Source organism: Rosa chinensis, chromosome 6, assembly GCF_002994745.2.
Source record: "Rosa chinensis cultivar Old Blush chromosome 6, RchiOBHm-V2, whole genome shotgun sequence".
NCBI lineage: Eukaryota > Viridiplantae > Streptophyta > Magnoliopsida > Rosales > Rosaceae > Rosa > Rosa chinensis.
Genome location: NC_037093.1, coordinates 56,247,829 through 56,265,065, shown reverse-complemented (window position 1 = coordinate 56,265,065; position 17,237 = coordinate 56,247,829). Strand labels below are relative to the sequence as shown.

Below are 17,237 nucleotides of genomic sequence, written 5' to 3'. Positions count from 1 at the left end.
TAAATGAGGTGAGGGAAGTGTTCCTCTCGTCTTCATATAACCCTTGGTTATGGGAGGAGGCCTCATGAAGAAAATTATCTCCATACTAAAATTCAAACAGGATAAGAACAAACGAAATGAATAGTTTTGTACGAAATATGCTATTATATCTAAATACGGTGAATGGTACTTCTAAAATTTGAGGGTACATTCCTTAATAAAACTTTTATTCACTTGGCCAGAAACATCTAACTATTTCATTATCACTGTAGTTCCATAATGAAAACAATGATTATGACAGGGACAAAGAACTAAATTGATTATTGATTATTTTGAGCCTGTTAGCTTCAAGGGCAAGGGTTTAGGCTCGGATACCTTTGACATGTCACTCCCACTATTACCTGAAGGCTTTTTTCTTAATGATTATCATTCACATGTGATTATCTCATTTGGAGATAATTTTACAGTTGTACATATTAATCTCTTTGCCGCTTTCTTGAATAGATGATATAAATAGCAGATATGAACACTAGTAAGGATCGATGCGTTTGAAAAATAAAAATATTTATGATAAAAAATTATCAATTGATGAGTTTTTATTGGACAACCACACTATCAACATCACACGGATGTTTATCCAAAAAACAACACACGGATGTCCTTCACAAAATTTACCCCTCTTAAAAGTATGCTAATCATAGTTTGATTTGATATCAGGGCTTCAACTTGTGCTTACATACTAACGCACTAACAACATAACACGGCTATCCTACACAAGATTACCCCCCTTTAAACTATAGATTTACCCCCCTTTAAACTATAGATTATCAAGGATTCAACTTGTGCTTACATACTAACACAACTGGAAACAGGTGAACTAAGGGTGGAGGTCAAGAACATGAACGTAATCATTTTTCTTTTAAAATATATATGACCCAATGCAACTTGTAATTGAATCTGAATTTACATCACCGACCTTAGAAAGCGGGGAAGGAACTTTATATATAGCATTATTGGTTCATGCATTTTGACTCATTAGAATTGCCATTAGCAAAAATTAAAAAAACCAGACAGAATACAATAGCAGTGAACACTGAACAGTCAAATAATCTCCTCCTCTCACGCTCTCAACGTGCACTGTTCACTAACGGTGTCATGTTTTGCCTCACAAGTCGCAACATGAACGATGAACATCACCAAATCTTGATGTTAACTAATCCATCCGAATCTTGATATTAACTAATGCCCTCCGACTTGATTCATAGTAGACTTGGACCGGACGCCGAATGGGATGATGTACGGGAACTCGGGAAGGCCAGGGGAAGAACTAAACAATTGTGGGAAATCCACCAATTAACTTTAGCATGACAAGTTATAAAGATCAACACATGACATCAAAATTCAACTTTTAAGTCTGAATTGCAACACCAATCATTAGAGCAATGACGACATTTCTACTTGACAATTCCAACAACTAGGAAAGTAAAACTAGCTAGTACTTGCTCCAATGAAGGCCGTCGTATAGCGTATAATGAGCATTCAAGTATATGAGATATATGATTTTAATTATTCTTGTCTTCTTTATTAAATATGTAGATAAATATTTTCATTTTAAACTAAAATTTAAATTGCGCTCTTGCTAACTTGTTATTCGACTTATTCCTATCTATCATCATGTAAGTTATGTAAAAGAAATTTCAATACATATAACTTAACTCAAGAAGTGAAAAATCTTCATATTTTGGAAAAGCACACCTTCCAAAATCCGATTGTATTCCACACTTTTGGAGATCAAGCACCCCCATCTTCTGCTCAATCTCCAACACAATGCGTGAGAAACAAACCTCCCCATGCCAATGAGCAATAAACATTAACACAAGAAGGTTTATCAAGTATAATTTTCGAATATAAAATTCCCCAGAAAGTGAATACTGACGTGGGGTTGTAATGTTCCTTGATCCAATAAGAAAGGGAATGGGCTAAGCCCAATCCTAAAATTCAGTCACCTGCTTATAGCTAGGTTTTCTAGAAATGATGTCATACTAGATTCTGACAAGAAATCCAGATTTTTGCAAAAAAAAAAAAAAAAAAAATCTTGACTGGTATTCTCTGCATTACAGAGTCTCGGACTTCGAGTGGAAGATAATGCTCAGAGTAAGATAATTTTCTGACTCAGATTATCCAATCAAAACCAACTAATCCAGAAATTAGTCTAAATCGGGGTAGGGAAGATAATTCTTCACTGTAATCAAAAACCCAGAAGCTACAGGGTTTTGGGCCACCCGATACAGATGAGAAATGAGAGGGTGTAATCGGCAACACGTATAATACATAGTGACAGAAGCAGAAGCAAACGAAAAACGCTCCGAGAAAAGAAAGCCAATCCTCAACGTTATCTATCGAATGGGAACAAATGAGTAAGTTGAGATTTTAGAAAACGCACGAACAAGTAGGTCTGACAAGAACAGGGAGATCTTGACGTATAGTAACTTTTTCTGGGTTGCCCCATCTAATGCTCTTCTATATCTTTTTGAAGCCTTTTTACAGTTTGGTGGCTAGGGTGGTTAATCATCACCTTGAGTTAGATGCAGCCGTTTTAGAGTTTGATTATTTTCGTGTTTGGTTTGATCAATTTTTTATTCTCAAAATATAATTATATGATTTCCACTCAATATTCAAAATTTGAGATTCAACAAAAAATTTTATAGAAATTTTGAATGTGGACGAAAATTTCAATTTATTCATTTAATATTGATACCCAAAAACTAGTTTTGAACATAATTTAGATATCACACAATTACTGTCAAATCACATAGATTTTGATAATTTTACAGATACTTAAACCCTTGCTTCTACTACAATTGAAATTGAATTGCTCGAAGTTTAGAGCCATGATTATTTACATAGGAGAGAATGTACATACTATCTCCATAGTCATGAATTAAATGTGGAAATAAATCACAGACAAAATTAGGTTCACGAACAAACATATTTGAAATTAATCATTTTGTATGACGAAACCAAAAGCCTAACATCTGGAGTAAGACTGTGTGTTTTCGTCGTCATAAGCATTGCATATGCTCGTGATACATGTAATGACTAACTTCGAGTCTCGTGAGTATTCGAATTATATAAACTAAAGACAGTATTGAAACAAAATTGATGGCTAAGCGATATACATATCTATACAATTTACTTATATGCAAAACACCTATATTTGGAAAAATATTTATTTTTCAATTTTTGCTCGTAACGCTTTTCACACTTAAACTACTGGCTAGATTGTAGTGTTTTAAGGTTCATCTATTGACATTTTGTATTCATATAAAAAAAAAAAATTGTGATAACTAAGATGTTCTAGAAAAAAAAATGTACATCTAGTGTATTTTATGAATACAAAATGAAATAAACAAATCAAGTGTGTCTTGAAGACCTCTCCCACATAACAAATTTTAGCTCTACATAAATTTTTAGACCATTGTATCTTGACATTGCTAGATTATATGGTTGCTTGTATATTGGTAAATCCAACTTAGTATAAATCCAACATCAGATGGTTACAAGAAAGTACAAGAAATGACTTCTCTAGAACCAAAGTAATGACAAATCCCCCATGCATTTCTTGATAGAGGCTATCAACTCTTCTAAAAGCCATGCTTGTTTTATAGAAGCCAAGAAGGACACGAAATCATGAACTCATATTTAGAAGCGCCCAAAATAACTAGAGCCATAAGTCTCGAAATTTTCTCAAAGTCATTTTTAGTAAAATTTTAATTCAAGAAAACACATAATCTTACAAATGTTACACTTGTGTATTTTGAAGTTTTAAGGATTTTAGGGTTTACCCAAGTGGTGAGGGGGATCGGAAATTAGATTAGGACAAAAAAGAAAGGGAAGAAATTAAAATAAAAAGAGAACTGGGGAAAGGGCTATATGGTAAATTGAGGCTTTGGAATGAACATCGAATAGAACTCCGACTCCGGAGTCCAGATGGAGCAGAAACAAGAAAAACCCAAACCCGTGGCCTCTTTCTAAAACCTTATCTCTTCTCCAATTCCCATACTCACACTCTCCCACAAAACCCAATCCAAAACCCAATCCTCCTCTCTCTCAATACCTAAAACCTAAAACCCTGCGCTCCCACACAGCCTCCATCCATCAATGGACTCCTCCAAGCTCCCCGCTCCACAACTCCCTCTGCACTCATCAGGTTCTTCTTCTTCTTCTTCTTCCTCCGCTTCTTCTGTTTCCTCGGCTTCTTCCGACTCTGAAATTGATGTTAATTTAGCCAAAACCACTGTTTTGAAAATCGATGATGACGAAACTAATTCCGGCGGTGTTGGTTTTGGGCCAGGTCTGGGTAGTGACGGTGAGGAGGGGTTCGTCAGTGGGGAGGAGGATTTCGATCCTGGTTTGGATAGGGCGTTTGTCAGAGACGAACAGCAAACCCTAGCTCCGGTGGAAGGGGAGGTAGTGGATGGTAGCAGCAACGCTGTCAAATTTGTTAGTTCTTCCGAGTTTTTTCTGAGGCCGATTGCCAAGGTCTCCGTGGATGATGATGACGGCGAAGAAGAAGAAGAAGAAGAGGATTCGAAAGCCGGTGTGCAAGTGTTTAAGGAGTCTGTTGGGGTGGGTGAGAGTTCTGAGGTGGAGAAGGATTTCAATTCCGGTGAGTTGGTGAAACAGAATGGTGTTGGTGGTGAAGTAGAGAAGTCGAAAGTTGCGGAGGGTTTAGGCTCTGTTTCTGTGGCTGAGATAGAGGATAAGAAGGTTGTAGAGCCTAAGGAGAGCGAGGTTGTTAATGGTGCCGCAGAAGCTGTGAGGGAGAGTAGTGAGAATGGCTTGGTTGAAGAACACGGTGTGCAAGCTGTGCATGTTGATTTGTCACACACAGGAGCAGCTGTTGTTGGCGATGTGGAGAAGATTGAGGAGTCTGAGATAAAAGGGTTGGAGGTTCCCGTAGGGGTGAGCTTGGATAATGAGTTTGCTCAAATTAGCCGTGAGGTTGAAGAGCCGAAAGATTCACAGTTGGTTGCTGTGGAGTCTAAGTCTGACGGAGTGGTTGTTGCTGAACCAGCAGTTGATAAGTTGGTTGAAGAACATGGTGTTGATATCATTAGTGAAGCTGACTCAGCTGTGGAAGCTGTCCGTGTTGATTTGTCACAGACAGGAGCAGCTGTTGTTGGTGATGTGGAGAAGATTGAGGAATCTGCAATTAAAGGGTTGGAGGTTCCAGCAGGAGTAAGCTTGGAGAATGGATTTGATCAAATTGGCCGTGATTCTGAATTGCCAAATGATTCAAAGTTGGTGGATGTGAACTCTGAGTCTGAAAAAGCTGCTGTTGCTGACCCAGCAGATGATAAGTTGGTTGAAGAACATGGTATGGATTTTACTAGCAAGGGCGATTCAGTTGTGCAAGCTGTTGATGTTGATTTGTCACAGACAGGAGCAGATGTTGTTGGTGATGTGGAGAAGATTGAGGAATCTGAAATTAAAGTTCCAATAGGCACAAGCTTGGGGAATGGATTTGATCAAGTTAGCCGTGATGTTGAATTGCAGTCTGAGTCTGACAAAGTGGTTGTTGCTGAGTTGGGGAATGTGGAGCAGAAAACTGTTGTTGCTGCTGCTGAGGAAGTAGATTTCCAGGAGAGAGAGGAGAAAGAACTTGAACTGAAGTCCAATGCTGCAACTGGACAGGAAGGGCCCACAATGGAGATAGGTGCTGCTGAAGTAAAAGTAGTGCCAGATGAAACCCAGTCTGTGAACCATGGTTCTGATTTTAGTGTACTGAATGCACCCGAGAGTGCTGAAAAGAATGCAACTGACCAAGAAATAAAATTAGAGGAGGAAGAGGAGAAGCACTCTCTTGATGAAAGTGGCATTGAATCTTTAGAACCAAGTTCCATTTCACATCAAGAGATAAGGGTTGAAGCTGAAGATGATGACGAAGATGATGACGATAAGGACGATGAAGGGGAAAATGATGGTATGATATTTGGGAGCTCTGCAGCTGCCAAACAATTCTTGGAAGAGTTGGAACGGGAATCAGGTACTGGTTCTTACTCAGGTGCAGAGAGTTACGGTGACCGTTCTCTGAGTTATCGTGATGATTCTCAGAGAGTTGATGGGCAGATTGTGACAGACTCAGATGAAGAAGTGGACACTGATGAAGAAGGGGGTGGAAAAGAGTTATTTGATTCTGCTGCATTGGCAGCTCTTCTGAAAGCAGCAACAGGTGGCGCTGCGTCAGATGGTGGCAGTGTCACATTTACCTCCCCAGATGGATCCAGGCTTTTCTCTGTCGAGCGTCCTGCTGGTTTGGGATCCTCAATGCGGCCTATGAAACCTGGTACACGACCAAACCCTTCTACTCTATTTTCCAATGCTACAGTTGGGGGAGATACTGACAACAGCTTGAGTGAAGAAGAGAAAAAGAAACTGGAAAAATTTCAGCAGATAAGGGTTAAGTTCTTAAGGCTTGTTCAGAGATTAGGTGTATCTACAGAAGATTCAATAGCCAAGCAGGTTCTATACCGCCTAGCTCTTGTTTCAGGAAGGCAAAATAGTCGTGAGTTTAGCCTTGAAGCTGCAAAGACAACAGCTCTTGAGCTTGAAGCAGATCGGAAAGACGATCTTGACTTTTCCTTGAACATACTGGTTCTTGGGAAAACAGGTGTGGGGAAGAGTGCTACTATTAATTCTATTTTTGGTGAAGAAAAGGCTCCAATTTATGCCTTTGGACCAGCAACAACCACTGTGAAAGAAATTGTTGGAGTGGTGGATGGAATCAAGATTAGGGTTTTTGATACACCAGGTCTTAAATCTGCTGCAATGGAACAAAATGTAAACCGCAAAATTTTATCTTCTGTGCAGAAGTTCACGAAAAAATGCCCCCCAGATATTGTCCTCTATGTGGATCGGTTGGACACCCAAAGTAGGGATCTAAATGATGTGCCAGTATTAAGATCAATTACTAGTGCTTTTGGCCCTTCAATTTGGCGAAGTACAATAGTCACTCTAACCCATGCTGCTTCTGCTCCTCCTGATGGACCATCGGGCTCTCCTCTGAATTATGAGTTGTTTGTTGCTCAGAGGTCACAGATCCTCCAGCAGACCATTGGACAAGCTATTGGGGATATAAGGTTTACAAATCCAAATATGATGAGTCCTATATCTCTTGTAGAGAACCATCCCTCCTGTCGAAAGAATAGAGAAGGTCAGAAAGTGCTCCCTAATGGTCAAAGCTGGAGACCTCAGCTATTGCTCTTGAGCTCTTCTATGAAGGTCTTAGCTGAGGCAACTAATCTCTCAAAGCCTGCAGAACCATTTGATCACCGAAAACTATTTGGTTTCCGCACCCGTTCAGCTCCTCTTCCATACTTGTTGTCTTGGCTGCTGCAGTCTCGTACCCATCCAAAGCTCTCTGGTGATCAAGGTGGTGAGAATGCTGACTCAGATATTGACTTGGCTGACTTGTCCGATTCTGATAATGAGGAAGAGGAGGATGAGTATGATCAGCTTCCATCATTCAAGCCTCTCAAGAAATCTCAGATTGCTAAGCTTAGCAAAGAGCAGAAGAAGGCGTACCTTGAGGAGTACGATTACAGGGTTAAGCTCCTCCAGAAGAAGATGTGGCGAGAAGAGTTGAAAAGGATGAAAGAAATGAAGAAGGGTAATAAGGCTAGTGCAGACGAGTATGGTTATCTGGGTGAAGAAGATCCGGAAAATGCTGGCCCAGCAGCTGTGCCAGTTGCATTACCTGATATGGTTCTGCCACCTTCTTTTGATAGTGAAAATCCAGCTTACAGGTACCGCTTCTTGGAGCCAACTTCTCAGTTCTTGGCTAGGCCAGTATTGGATGCCCAAGGTTGGGACCATGACTGTGGGTATGATGGTGTCAATCTTGAATACAGTCAAGCCGTTGTTAATACTTTTCCAGCTACTGTTGCTGTTCAAGTTACAAAGGACAAGAAGGAGTTTAATCTCCATTTGGATTCTTCAGTTGCTGCTAAGCATGGGGAGAATGGATCAAGTATGGCAGGTTTTGACATTCAAAACATTGGAAAGCAACTTGCTTACATTGTCAGAGGAGAAACCAAATGGAAAAATTTGAAGAAGAACAAGACTACTGCTGGAGTATCCATGACATTTTTAGGTGAAAATGTATCCACTGGAGTCAAAATTGAGGATCAGATTGCCGTTGGCAAGCGCCTGGTATTTGTAGGTAGTGCTGGAACTGTCAGATCTCAGGGTGACTCGGCATATGGAGCCAATTTAGAGGTGCGGTTGAGGGAAGCAGATTTTCCAATTGGCCAGGATCAATCATCATTGGGTCTGTCTCTGGTGAAGTGGAGGGGTGACTTGGCCCTGGGGGCAAACCTTCAGTCCCAGTTTTCCCTTGGACGAGACTACAAGATAGCTGTTCGTGCAGGATTGAACAACAAGCGCAGCGGACAGATCTCGATTAGAACAAGCAGCTCTGAACAACTTCAAATTGCACTTGTGGCTGTCATTCCAATCGTAAGATCCATCTATAATCTTATCTTCCCTGGAGCTTCAATCAGTGAGAATTACTCAATCTACTAGATCTTGTTCTGTCCATTCATTATCTGTTTCTTTGGATTATGTTATATTTTGTGGAATAAACTCATAGTTTTATTTGATCTAGAACTTGCTATAATTTTTAGACAAGTTTAGATTGCATAATGAGTTGTATTGAAATGAGATGATACCTTGAGGGAATTCAATATTTACTTTGTTCGGTGAGATATTTCTGTCTTGATATTAGCTTATGATGCATTATGACTCATTTTTGAAGAGAGCCTATGAATTTCATGGTTACTGCTCTGTTATTCGATAACAGTGGGCGTTACATAGAAATTATTTCTGCTCCTTTAAGGACGGGAATATAGTCCCTTGGAAGATCTATTTTTCTGAAGACACTGGCCTGAATTCATTAGTTCACCATTTTTCGCAATCCTACTTTGAGAAATTCTCGTTCTTCAAGCCTATGTCATTTGTCACACAGCTGCATTTTACGCAAGGTTCCTGCCCCTTTCAGTATAAAGGGGCCTCGTTTTGCAGATTTATGTAAAATCCTTAAAACCTCATAAGATTAAATTGAGAATAATTACGTAGAGTTCTGTGTGATACTCTTACCATGTTTATTGTTAAATCATGTCTCATAATCCTTCCTCCGTGTGAGTGTGAGTGTGAGTGTGAAGTGTAACAAGAGGCTCATTTTAAGTGCACCTTTCATTGATATGGACTACGGAGCATGATTTAATGATTTTGAAAAAGTTTGGGGTTTAATGTCCTCGTCGTTGTGCTCCTCGTGTCGTTGTGCTCCTCGTATGATTGAAGTTAATTGACATCTTCCTTTAATTGGGTGGGTAAAGAAGTTAATTGACATCCTACTTTAATTGGGTGGGTAAAGATTAATTCAAATGGTGCTTGGAAGCATGATGTAGGAGTTGCTAGATATGGCACGGTATTTAGTTCGGTTGTTTTCTTGGAGCTTTTGCTTCAAACCTTGATATGCCTACTTCTGTGGCGGTGAAGGTTATGGCCGTCATTAAGGCAACCAAACTTGTACGAGTCCGTAATTGGAAATAAATTGCTTCGGTATCTTATTGTTGTTCCTTCGCAACCTCGAGTTCACTAGATGAATTGAATGCATAAGATTTCTCAAGTGAACCTTCGCTCATCTCAACATCTTTCAGAAAGAAAATAGAGTAGCTGATGCAATAGCTATTTTTGGCTAGTTGTCTATAATTTTTTTTGTTTTGTGTAATGAACATCATTGAGGTCTTTTTTCAATTTTGCTCAGAGCGGTTTTAAGGGGCCTCTAAATACTCTGTAGTTCTTCTTAGGCATTAGACAACTCTTCTTCTTCTGTGTTTACCAATTCTTCAAAACCCAAAGGGGTTTAGATTTGGGTGGCATGACCCATTTGTATGGACAAATATTTAGGGCTATAACAAACTTAGAAGAATGGACAAAGATTGAAAACTCCGAAAACCCTAGAAGCAGGGTTGTGAATCACAACTTTTTGAAATTCAAATACATCCCAAAAACATTCGCATCAGCCAAAAAAAGAAAAGAAATAACTAAACACAAATGAACGGTTGTCAGTGTTCCAGTTCGACGGCTCCGGCATTCGTCGAACCGGCGGGAGAGACATGCTCGGCTTCCTCAAACGCCTTCGCAATCCTCTCCGTCGGAATCAACGGCAGGTGAGCCGCCACGGGGAACCCTCTCTCCGCCGTGAAACAAACCGCCTGATTGTACTTCTCAGACCAATAGGCAGCCGTGGGGACCATAATCTGAGCCACCTGAGGAACCAGCGGCAGCCGATTCAGCGACCGCCAAGCCGAGACGGCGTACTGCTCCGCCACCGGCTCGTACTTGTAGTACACCTCCTCCGCCATCGGCTCGTATTTCGAGTACGCGCTCGCCGTGATGTTACGCGCCGCGTCCACCAACCCGGCTCGCTTAACTTCCGTCGCCACCGACAGAGCCGTGTTCGACGCCTGCTTTACCAGGAACGGCACGTGACGGTGCAACTCGCTCAGCGACTCGTCGACCTGCAAATCAGACAAACTCAGTCACTGGAAATCGAAAACGAAAATGAAATTTTAATAATCACACGCCCAAAATCGGCGAAATTGACCTTGTGATCGACGAATTTGAGGAGCTGGAAAGGAAGGTCCTGGAACTTCTCGTAGACCGGTCCGATTACCGTTTTGACGGTGCCTTCCACGGTCTGAACCCCCGGTTTCAGAGGACCGGCGTTTTCCTTCGCGTACTCGTAGAGGCTCGAGAAGCAGAGGACGGCATAAATCGCCGCGACTTCAACAAATTCCAGATACTTGAGCTTCTTCTCATCGCAATTCACCTTCAAAAGAAAGAAAGAGAGAACAAAATTAATTTCGTGATCATCGATTTTATTAGAATACGAAACAGGACCAAAGAGAAATGGAATTTTACCGTATCGATTGGGCGTGAAGATTCCGGGTCTGCCATTTTTGAAAAACCTGAGAAACTTGAACAAAGAGAGATTCTTTTGAAAATTGAAACGGTGAAGACGAAAGAGGAGCGTGACGGCGATTCCTAATTTATAGGCGTCTCGCTAAATCGGGGGCAAGAGAATCCGCGGGACCGACTGAGATATATATCTTTCGACACGTGGCGCGTTTTGATGCGGTCAGTGTTGATCAATGAGAGAATTTCTTGGTGAAATAGAGGGCAAGGTCCTCGATGGAGGACACGTGGAAATTTAGGATTGCGCTGTCATCACTACGTGTCGACGTGTATGGGGTGAGAGTAGGATATATCATATATATTCTCTGCATGGCACGGATTTTAATGTAAACCGATTTTGGTATATTGGCACGGGGTCCGAGAGGTGGATGGGAATGAGTAATCACCTACGGCGCGGCTGCAGTGTCTTACCCTGGACTGGCCCTTTTCTTCAGTACAAAAGTTTAAAAAAGAAGAAGAAGTAAATGTAACATTTCACCGTCGGTAAAAGTTGGCTTTAGTCAAAATCACATCGGAGCTTGGTTTGACAGAAATGGATGTTAGAAAGGAAATTCTCAGGCAGGTGTTCGGCGATTCATCGGATAGTGAAGACTTGGAATTGGGCGATGGATCGGAGTCCGACCCGAATCAGAGATGGGTACCAATAGAACAAATCAAAGGACTGTGGCTGTGCAGAGACTTCCTCTCTCCTCAGAACCAGTCTGCCTTGCTCTCCACAATCCAAAACGGTGCGTTTCCTTCTCACTGTTGTAAATGTGTGACCTTTTTGTCGTAATGATGGGTGTAATTTAATCTCACATATAGAGTGGTTTGTTAACTTGTGGCTGCAGAAAGATGGTTCACTGAAGCCTCTCACAATCAGGTAATTTGGTTTTCTTTGTGTAAATGTGTTGAAGTTCATTAGGAGGATATATGTGGTCAGCGAATCTTGTTCTTTTGGATTGATAAGGAGGAATGTAGACTTTTTTTTTTTGTGGTTTCGAATTGTTGATATGCCTGATTGTACTCTGGTTCGGAATTAAGACTGCACATATAGATTGTAAACATGATCCAAGTAGTTTTTTGTTGGAAGAGTGTTGTGGAAATAGAGTATTGAAGCATAAATGCAATCTCTACTATTGGCATTATCAGCTGAAAGGTGTTCTTTCTATGCAGGCTATGAGGTTCGGAGACCTTCCGGATTGGGCAGCTGAGCTTTCGGATTCTATTCACAAGGTTGTGCTTTCATGTGATAGTGATTCTCATCCTATCGAGTTGGGAAGTGCTCGTGGTGGGAAGCAGAATGTCAGTCCGTTTCCGTCGGAACTTTTATCCAGAGTGCCACTCTTTGATCAACTTATCTTAAACTCTTACCAACCAGGTGAGGTGCGAGTCGACTCTTGCCTTCTCCATTCAGATTTGTGGCATGAGGAAAAATTGCAAAGTAAAAGATTGCTTATGTCTTTGGGTTTTGGGGCTTATAAATGCTATTTGTTTTGAACATACTGAACCATCTTTTGTTTTTATCATTGTTTATGTGTTTTTGGGATACTGCTATGAATTTACCAAATGAGACTGACTTCATGTCTGCGCATTTGTGTGCAGGGGATCTGCGCCCACGTTGACCTATTGCGCTTTGAAGATGGAATTGCTATACTCTCCCTAGAGTCATCATGTGTGATGCATTTTAGTCCAGTTGAAGGAACAAGTGGGGGCTTTCTAGTGGATCAGGGAAAGGATCCAGTGACGACCAAGATTCCTGTTTATCTTACACCAGGATCCCTGATTCTATTGTCAGGAGAAGCACGCTACCAATGGAAGCACGAGATCAACCGCAAACCTGGATTTCAGAAGTGGCAAGGAGAGGAGCTAAATCAGAAGAAGAGAATCTCCATTACTCTGAGGAAGCTTTGCCAGGTTGAGTAGCACATTAACCGGGCAGACTAGTTTTCTTTATTCCAGTTTTTACTAGTGACCAACTATATCGGTAGTAGAAGTAAGCTTATGTCGGTGCAGAGGAAACCTACACCTCGATCACACTGGTGTGGGATAATTGTGTCTGCTAGAGTGAAATGATCAGAGGAGTGAAATGATAATTCCATTGATTATATACACATACGCATTTTTACTACTTTGTTGAACAATGGGAACATTTTCTCCATGCCGGAATATCCCGGCTCTGTAGACGAGATGATGCTTTTATAGTGGTCATCTCATCAATGTGATATGTGGATTTAGACTATACTTTTCCTGTTTCATTGGAGTGCGCATTATTGCGATCTATTGCAACTTCAGTTGATGTAGGAGATGCTGCCAAGTTCAGTATGCAGTGATGTAATTCAACGCACCCAATAGTACCCACCTAACAAGTTAAGGAGAACATGAAAGCGTCTAAGTTTGTGTGAAGGCGCCAGCACACCAAGGCTTCATACTTGAAACCCAGCTCCACCACTACCTTTGGTGATATAGGAAAGACGAGAGATGTGCACTGGCCTGGACAGATCACAGTCAACTGGTGAACAGCAGATCAGAAAAAGTGGAGGGAGGCCCTTCGGCTATATCTACTGCAGATCCTGGCTCAGGATGAACGCTGGCGGCATGCTTAACACATGCAAGTCGGACGGGAAGTGGTGTTTCCAGTGGCGGACAGGAAAATTGAATTCCTTTTCCTCAGAATTTCTTTCTGTAGGTCTATTGTTTCCTTCTAATGTCCTTCCCTAGCAGAGAATCTGGCCACCACTTACCTGATTCAATGGATTCAGTTCAACAATGCTTAGTCTAGCTATCACTGAATATTACAGACAAAAAGAATGTAGAGCATCTTTGGTTATATAGGATGATGACATGTAGTAGTTGGGGTCTGTCTAGCATTTCTCCTCTGGCTTTTGCTGAAGAAAATGGTGACATGTAGTGGTTAATTGGTGTATTTAGTTATATGGTTAAACTTGTTATGCATTTTGCATCTCGTACGTTTTTCCTTGAATACATTTTCTCTCTAATTGAATTGTCTAAGGTTCTATAGCTGAAGTTTTGGTGAGTAGTAATTTTCTGCTTCTCCTGATTGCGTATGTTTCTTCTTCATTAATGTAGCCTACACAGGTCCTGAATGGAAATGATGGATCAAAGTATTATGTGCTAGCTGACGTTGTTTAAGTGTCGTTTCAAGCTGTGGCATTGTCCTGACCACCCCGAACTCCACAACAAGCCCTCTGCTGGCACCATACTTCAGCCCCGGACGTAGCTTATTTCGATAAGGAAATTATACAATAAACTCATTTTAATTACTTCATTAACATCTTGCTTGGATGATCAGTACCGTGATCTAGAGGTCTAGCATGCCGAGAAGGTAGACGATGAAGCTTCTCGCAAAAGTTCCTCGTCTCGTTGAGTAGTTTCTCCTTCAAGAAAGCATTGTATTCAACTCGACTACTCGGACACCAATTTTATTTATTTTTTGGTTAGAGGACACTAAATTGTTAGCATCTAGGTAAGGAGGAGAGTGAGGAAAAGTTGCAAAAGTGGAAGGATGACATGTAAATGGTGTCATAAATTTGTGATTCCATGAAATCTTGTTTGGCATACTTTCATTATGTTAATTATGATGTTAATTCATCGCAATAGAAGGATATAAATCCATATAAATACAAAAAATATACAATAATTGGACAAAATTTAAAAGGAATTAAATTATATGGGGCATGTGAGTCACTGGACCGCAATTAAGAAAAAAGATTTGTCTAAATTGCATCTAATATAGAAGATCAATTTTGAACTTAAAATGAATTTTGTCCCATATTAAGCACATAAGTGTTATTATTAATAGAGGCTTTCAGTCAAGTTAGATAGAAATTAACGGTCAGTAATTGTTTAATTATTTTAGCCTCATGGAAATCATGATGTATAAATAGTGCCGCTGCTTTTACTAGTTAGGTTTTAATCGTACATAAATGGCCGTGAATGGTTAGTAAAGTTGAAGACATTTCCCCCGACCTAATTAGTTTCCCATTAGGATTTGTTTTCCACAATTTACAAAACGTGAAAATTAAGTTTTCTTTGTTAATTAGAAATTAGTTTTCCTAGTCCTATTAGAAGAAGAGTTTGTTCTGTACTTCTTTATTTAAGTACTAGTCAAGGGTAGAAGCCTTCATTCCGCACATATAGCTCACACAGTCGGAGAGACTTCTGAAAGATAAGATACTGACAACTATGGAGGATCATATTGCTAGAGCAGAGAAATTTGAAAAGAAAGCAAATAAGAAGCTTCATGGATGGAGAGTTTTTGGTTCCAAACGCGATGATATTGCCGAACTGTTGGATCATGCTGCCACCTCTTACAAACTCGCCAAAGCCTGGGATAAAGCGAAAGAAATGTACATCAAGTTGGCAAAGTATCATTTGAAGACCAAAACCGAACATGAAGCCGCCGCCACAGCTTTTGTTAATGCTGCACATTGCTGCGACATAACATCTGTTGATGAGGTCATTTCTTGTCTAGAGCAGGGAGTCGATTACCTTCTCGAAACCGGAAATTTCAATGCAGCTGCAACATGTTTTGACAAAGCTGCACGCTTGTATAAGGAAATTGCGGAACTATATGAATCCCAAGAGAATATTGAGAAGGCTATTGAGTTCTTCGAAAAGGCATCTGAGCTCCCTTCAAATGAAGAATTATCAAGTTCCGTGAACCAGTGCTATGAAAAAGCCGCTCAACTTGCTGCTCAGATTGAGCAATATCCCAAGGCCATTGAAATCTACGAAAATATGGCGAGTTACTCGCTCAACCACAGATTGCTCAAGCACAAAGTTAAGGGGCATCTTTTCAAGGCCGGAATATGCAGGCTCTGCAGAGGAGATGACGCTGCAGTTGCAATGGTCAAGCAATACGCAGATTCATATCCAAGTTTTCGTGATACATGGCAGTGCAAATCCCTGGAGGATATAGCAGTTTCAGTTAATAAACGTGACCTTACCATGTTCCGTGATGTGGTGAAGGAATTCAAAGGTATGACACCACTGGATTCATGGACAACCAACTTGCTGTTGAGAGTGGAGGAGAAGCTGAAAACTTCGAAGTCCGTGAGAACGCGACGGCCAACCAAGGCGTTAGACTTGAAACCTAGCTCCACCACTAAATTTGGTGATAGAGGGAAGCAAAGGAAGATGTGCACCGGCTTGGAAAGATCCCGGACGACTATAGGGGGCACGTCAACGACGACAGGAAGTAAACTCTTGCCGTCTAGCTCAAGGATCAAAACCGGTGTTGATACAAGCAAGGAGGAGATCAGGAATATGGGAGAGATGCTTCTGACGAATTGGCCGTTCCTCGCAGAGACCTTCAGACAAGCCTTCTTATCGGCCGGCCAAATGTCCTCCATAAGGGACTTACCTTCAAAAGAAGCTTGCATGTGATGTGTATAGTATATATTCTTTCTAATGTCACCTAAACCTTTCCTTTGATGTTCGTATAATCATATGGGTTTGTAAAGTGCGGCTCAAAGTTTGAGTTAAAGTTTAATCTTAAGCAATGAATCTGATAACAAAATATTTTTTCTATTGACTAAAGTGCAACATATCATTCTTCGTGATCATAAATAACAACTCATTGCCAACTACACCACGAATTTAATTGGCATGAATGTAAGATCAAATATGGACATAACACATATCATCATAAAGTAATTGATGATTAGCTTAATATCAATCCTAGTTTAACATGGATACAAACAGTAAATCAATACTAGTGACTTAATGAATAGTGTATCAATTCATTAAGGATAGTAATCTATTGCTTAGTCTACAAGGAAGGCTACAAGTTGTGATACATTAAGAATCTAACTAGGAAACCTAAACCGATATGGATAGCTTTAATGGGAAGCTTCTTGAGGTTTAAGTCACCTATATATACAGATGAATTGGTCCCTGATTACTACCGACGTTTTGCATATTGTTCTGTCCATTGAGAAGCAAGTTGGTAAGTAACAGAAGACCATATTCAGTGTTCGTGTTTGCAGCATAAGATGGAATCCATGCCAGTGATTGCTGAAGGTAAGCCTTAATCCCTTTTATGATTGTGTGCATATATTGTGAGCATGTATATGGTTTCTAACAATTGGTATCAGAGCGGGTCCTTCTCCAATTGCGTCTCCATGTAGGCACGTATCATGAGCCCAAATTGGGGTTCCCTGTATTGCCATTGAAATTACCAAGTGTCCAATGAATGTGGGCCTTGGATTGTA

The 17,237-nt window shown here is 40.6% G+C and overlaps 4 protein-coding genes across 5 annotated transcripts; 3 read left to right on the top strand and 1 right to left on the bottom strand.

The window, feature by feature from the left end:
• The first annotated feature begins 3,953 nt into the window (after window positions 1-3,953).
• LOC112172338 (translocase of chloroplast 159, chloroplastic) lies at window positions 3,954-8,747 on the top strand. 2 transcript variants are annotated; one of them, XM_024309635.2, is made up of 2 exons: window positions 3,954-4,189; window positions 4,334-8,747. In XM_024309635.2, the coding sequence occupies exons 1-2, from the start codon at window positions 4,141-4,143 to the stop codon at window positions 8,563-8,565; spliced, it is 4,281 nt and encodes a 1,426-aa protein (XP_024165403.1). In that variant the 5' UTR covers window positions 3,954-4,140; the 3' UTR covers window positions 8,566-8,747. The 2 variants fall into 2 exon arrangements, with proteins under 2 accessions (XP_024165403.1, XP_024165402.1); XM_024309634.2 differs by having other exon boundaries at window positions 3,954-8,747.
• A 1,236-nt stretch (window positions 8,748-9,983) lies between these two features.
• Window positions 9,984-11,129, bottom strand: LOC112172340 (stress-related protein). The gene is made up of 3 exons (XM_024309636.2): window positions 10,969-11,129; window positions 10,652-10,876; window positions 9,984-10,565 (listed from the first exon to the last, which is right to left on the bottom strand). Exons 1-3 carry the CDS (start codon window positions 11,002-11,004, stop codon window positions 10,110-10,112), a joined length of 717 nt encoding a protein of 238 aa, XP_024165404.1. The 5' UTR covers window positions 11,005-11,129; the 3' UTR covers window positions 9,984-10,109.
• A 247-nt stretch (window positions 11,130-11,376) lies between these two features.
• Window positions 11,377-14,000, top strand: LOC112169403 (uncharacterized protein P8A3.02c). Its single transcript, XM_040508218.1, has 4 exons — window positions 11,377-11,750; window positions 11,853-11,884; window positions 12,178-12,387; window positions 12,607-14,000. Exons 1-4 carry the CDS (start codon window positions 11,555-11,557, stop codon window positions 12,925-12,927), a joined length of 759 nt encoding a protein of 252 aa, XP_040364152.1. The 5' UTR covers window positions 11,377-11,554; the 3' UTR covers window positions 12,928-14,000.
• A 1,207-nt stretch (window positions 14,001-15,207) lies between these two features.
• Window positions 15,208-16,410, top strand: LOC112171623 (alpha-soluble NSF attachment protein 2). The gene has a single exon (XM_024308783.1). The coding sequence runs from the start codon at window positions 15,208-15,210 to the stop codon at window positions 16,408-16,410; it is 1,203 nt and encodes a 400-aa protein (XP_024164551.1).
• Window positions 16,411-17,237: the final 827 nt, after the last annotated feature.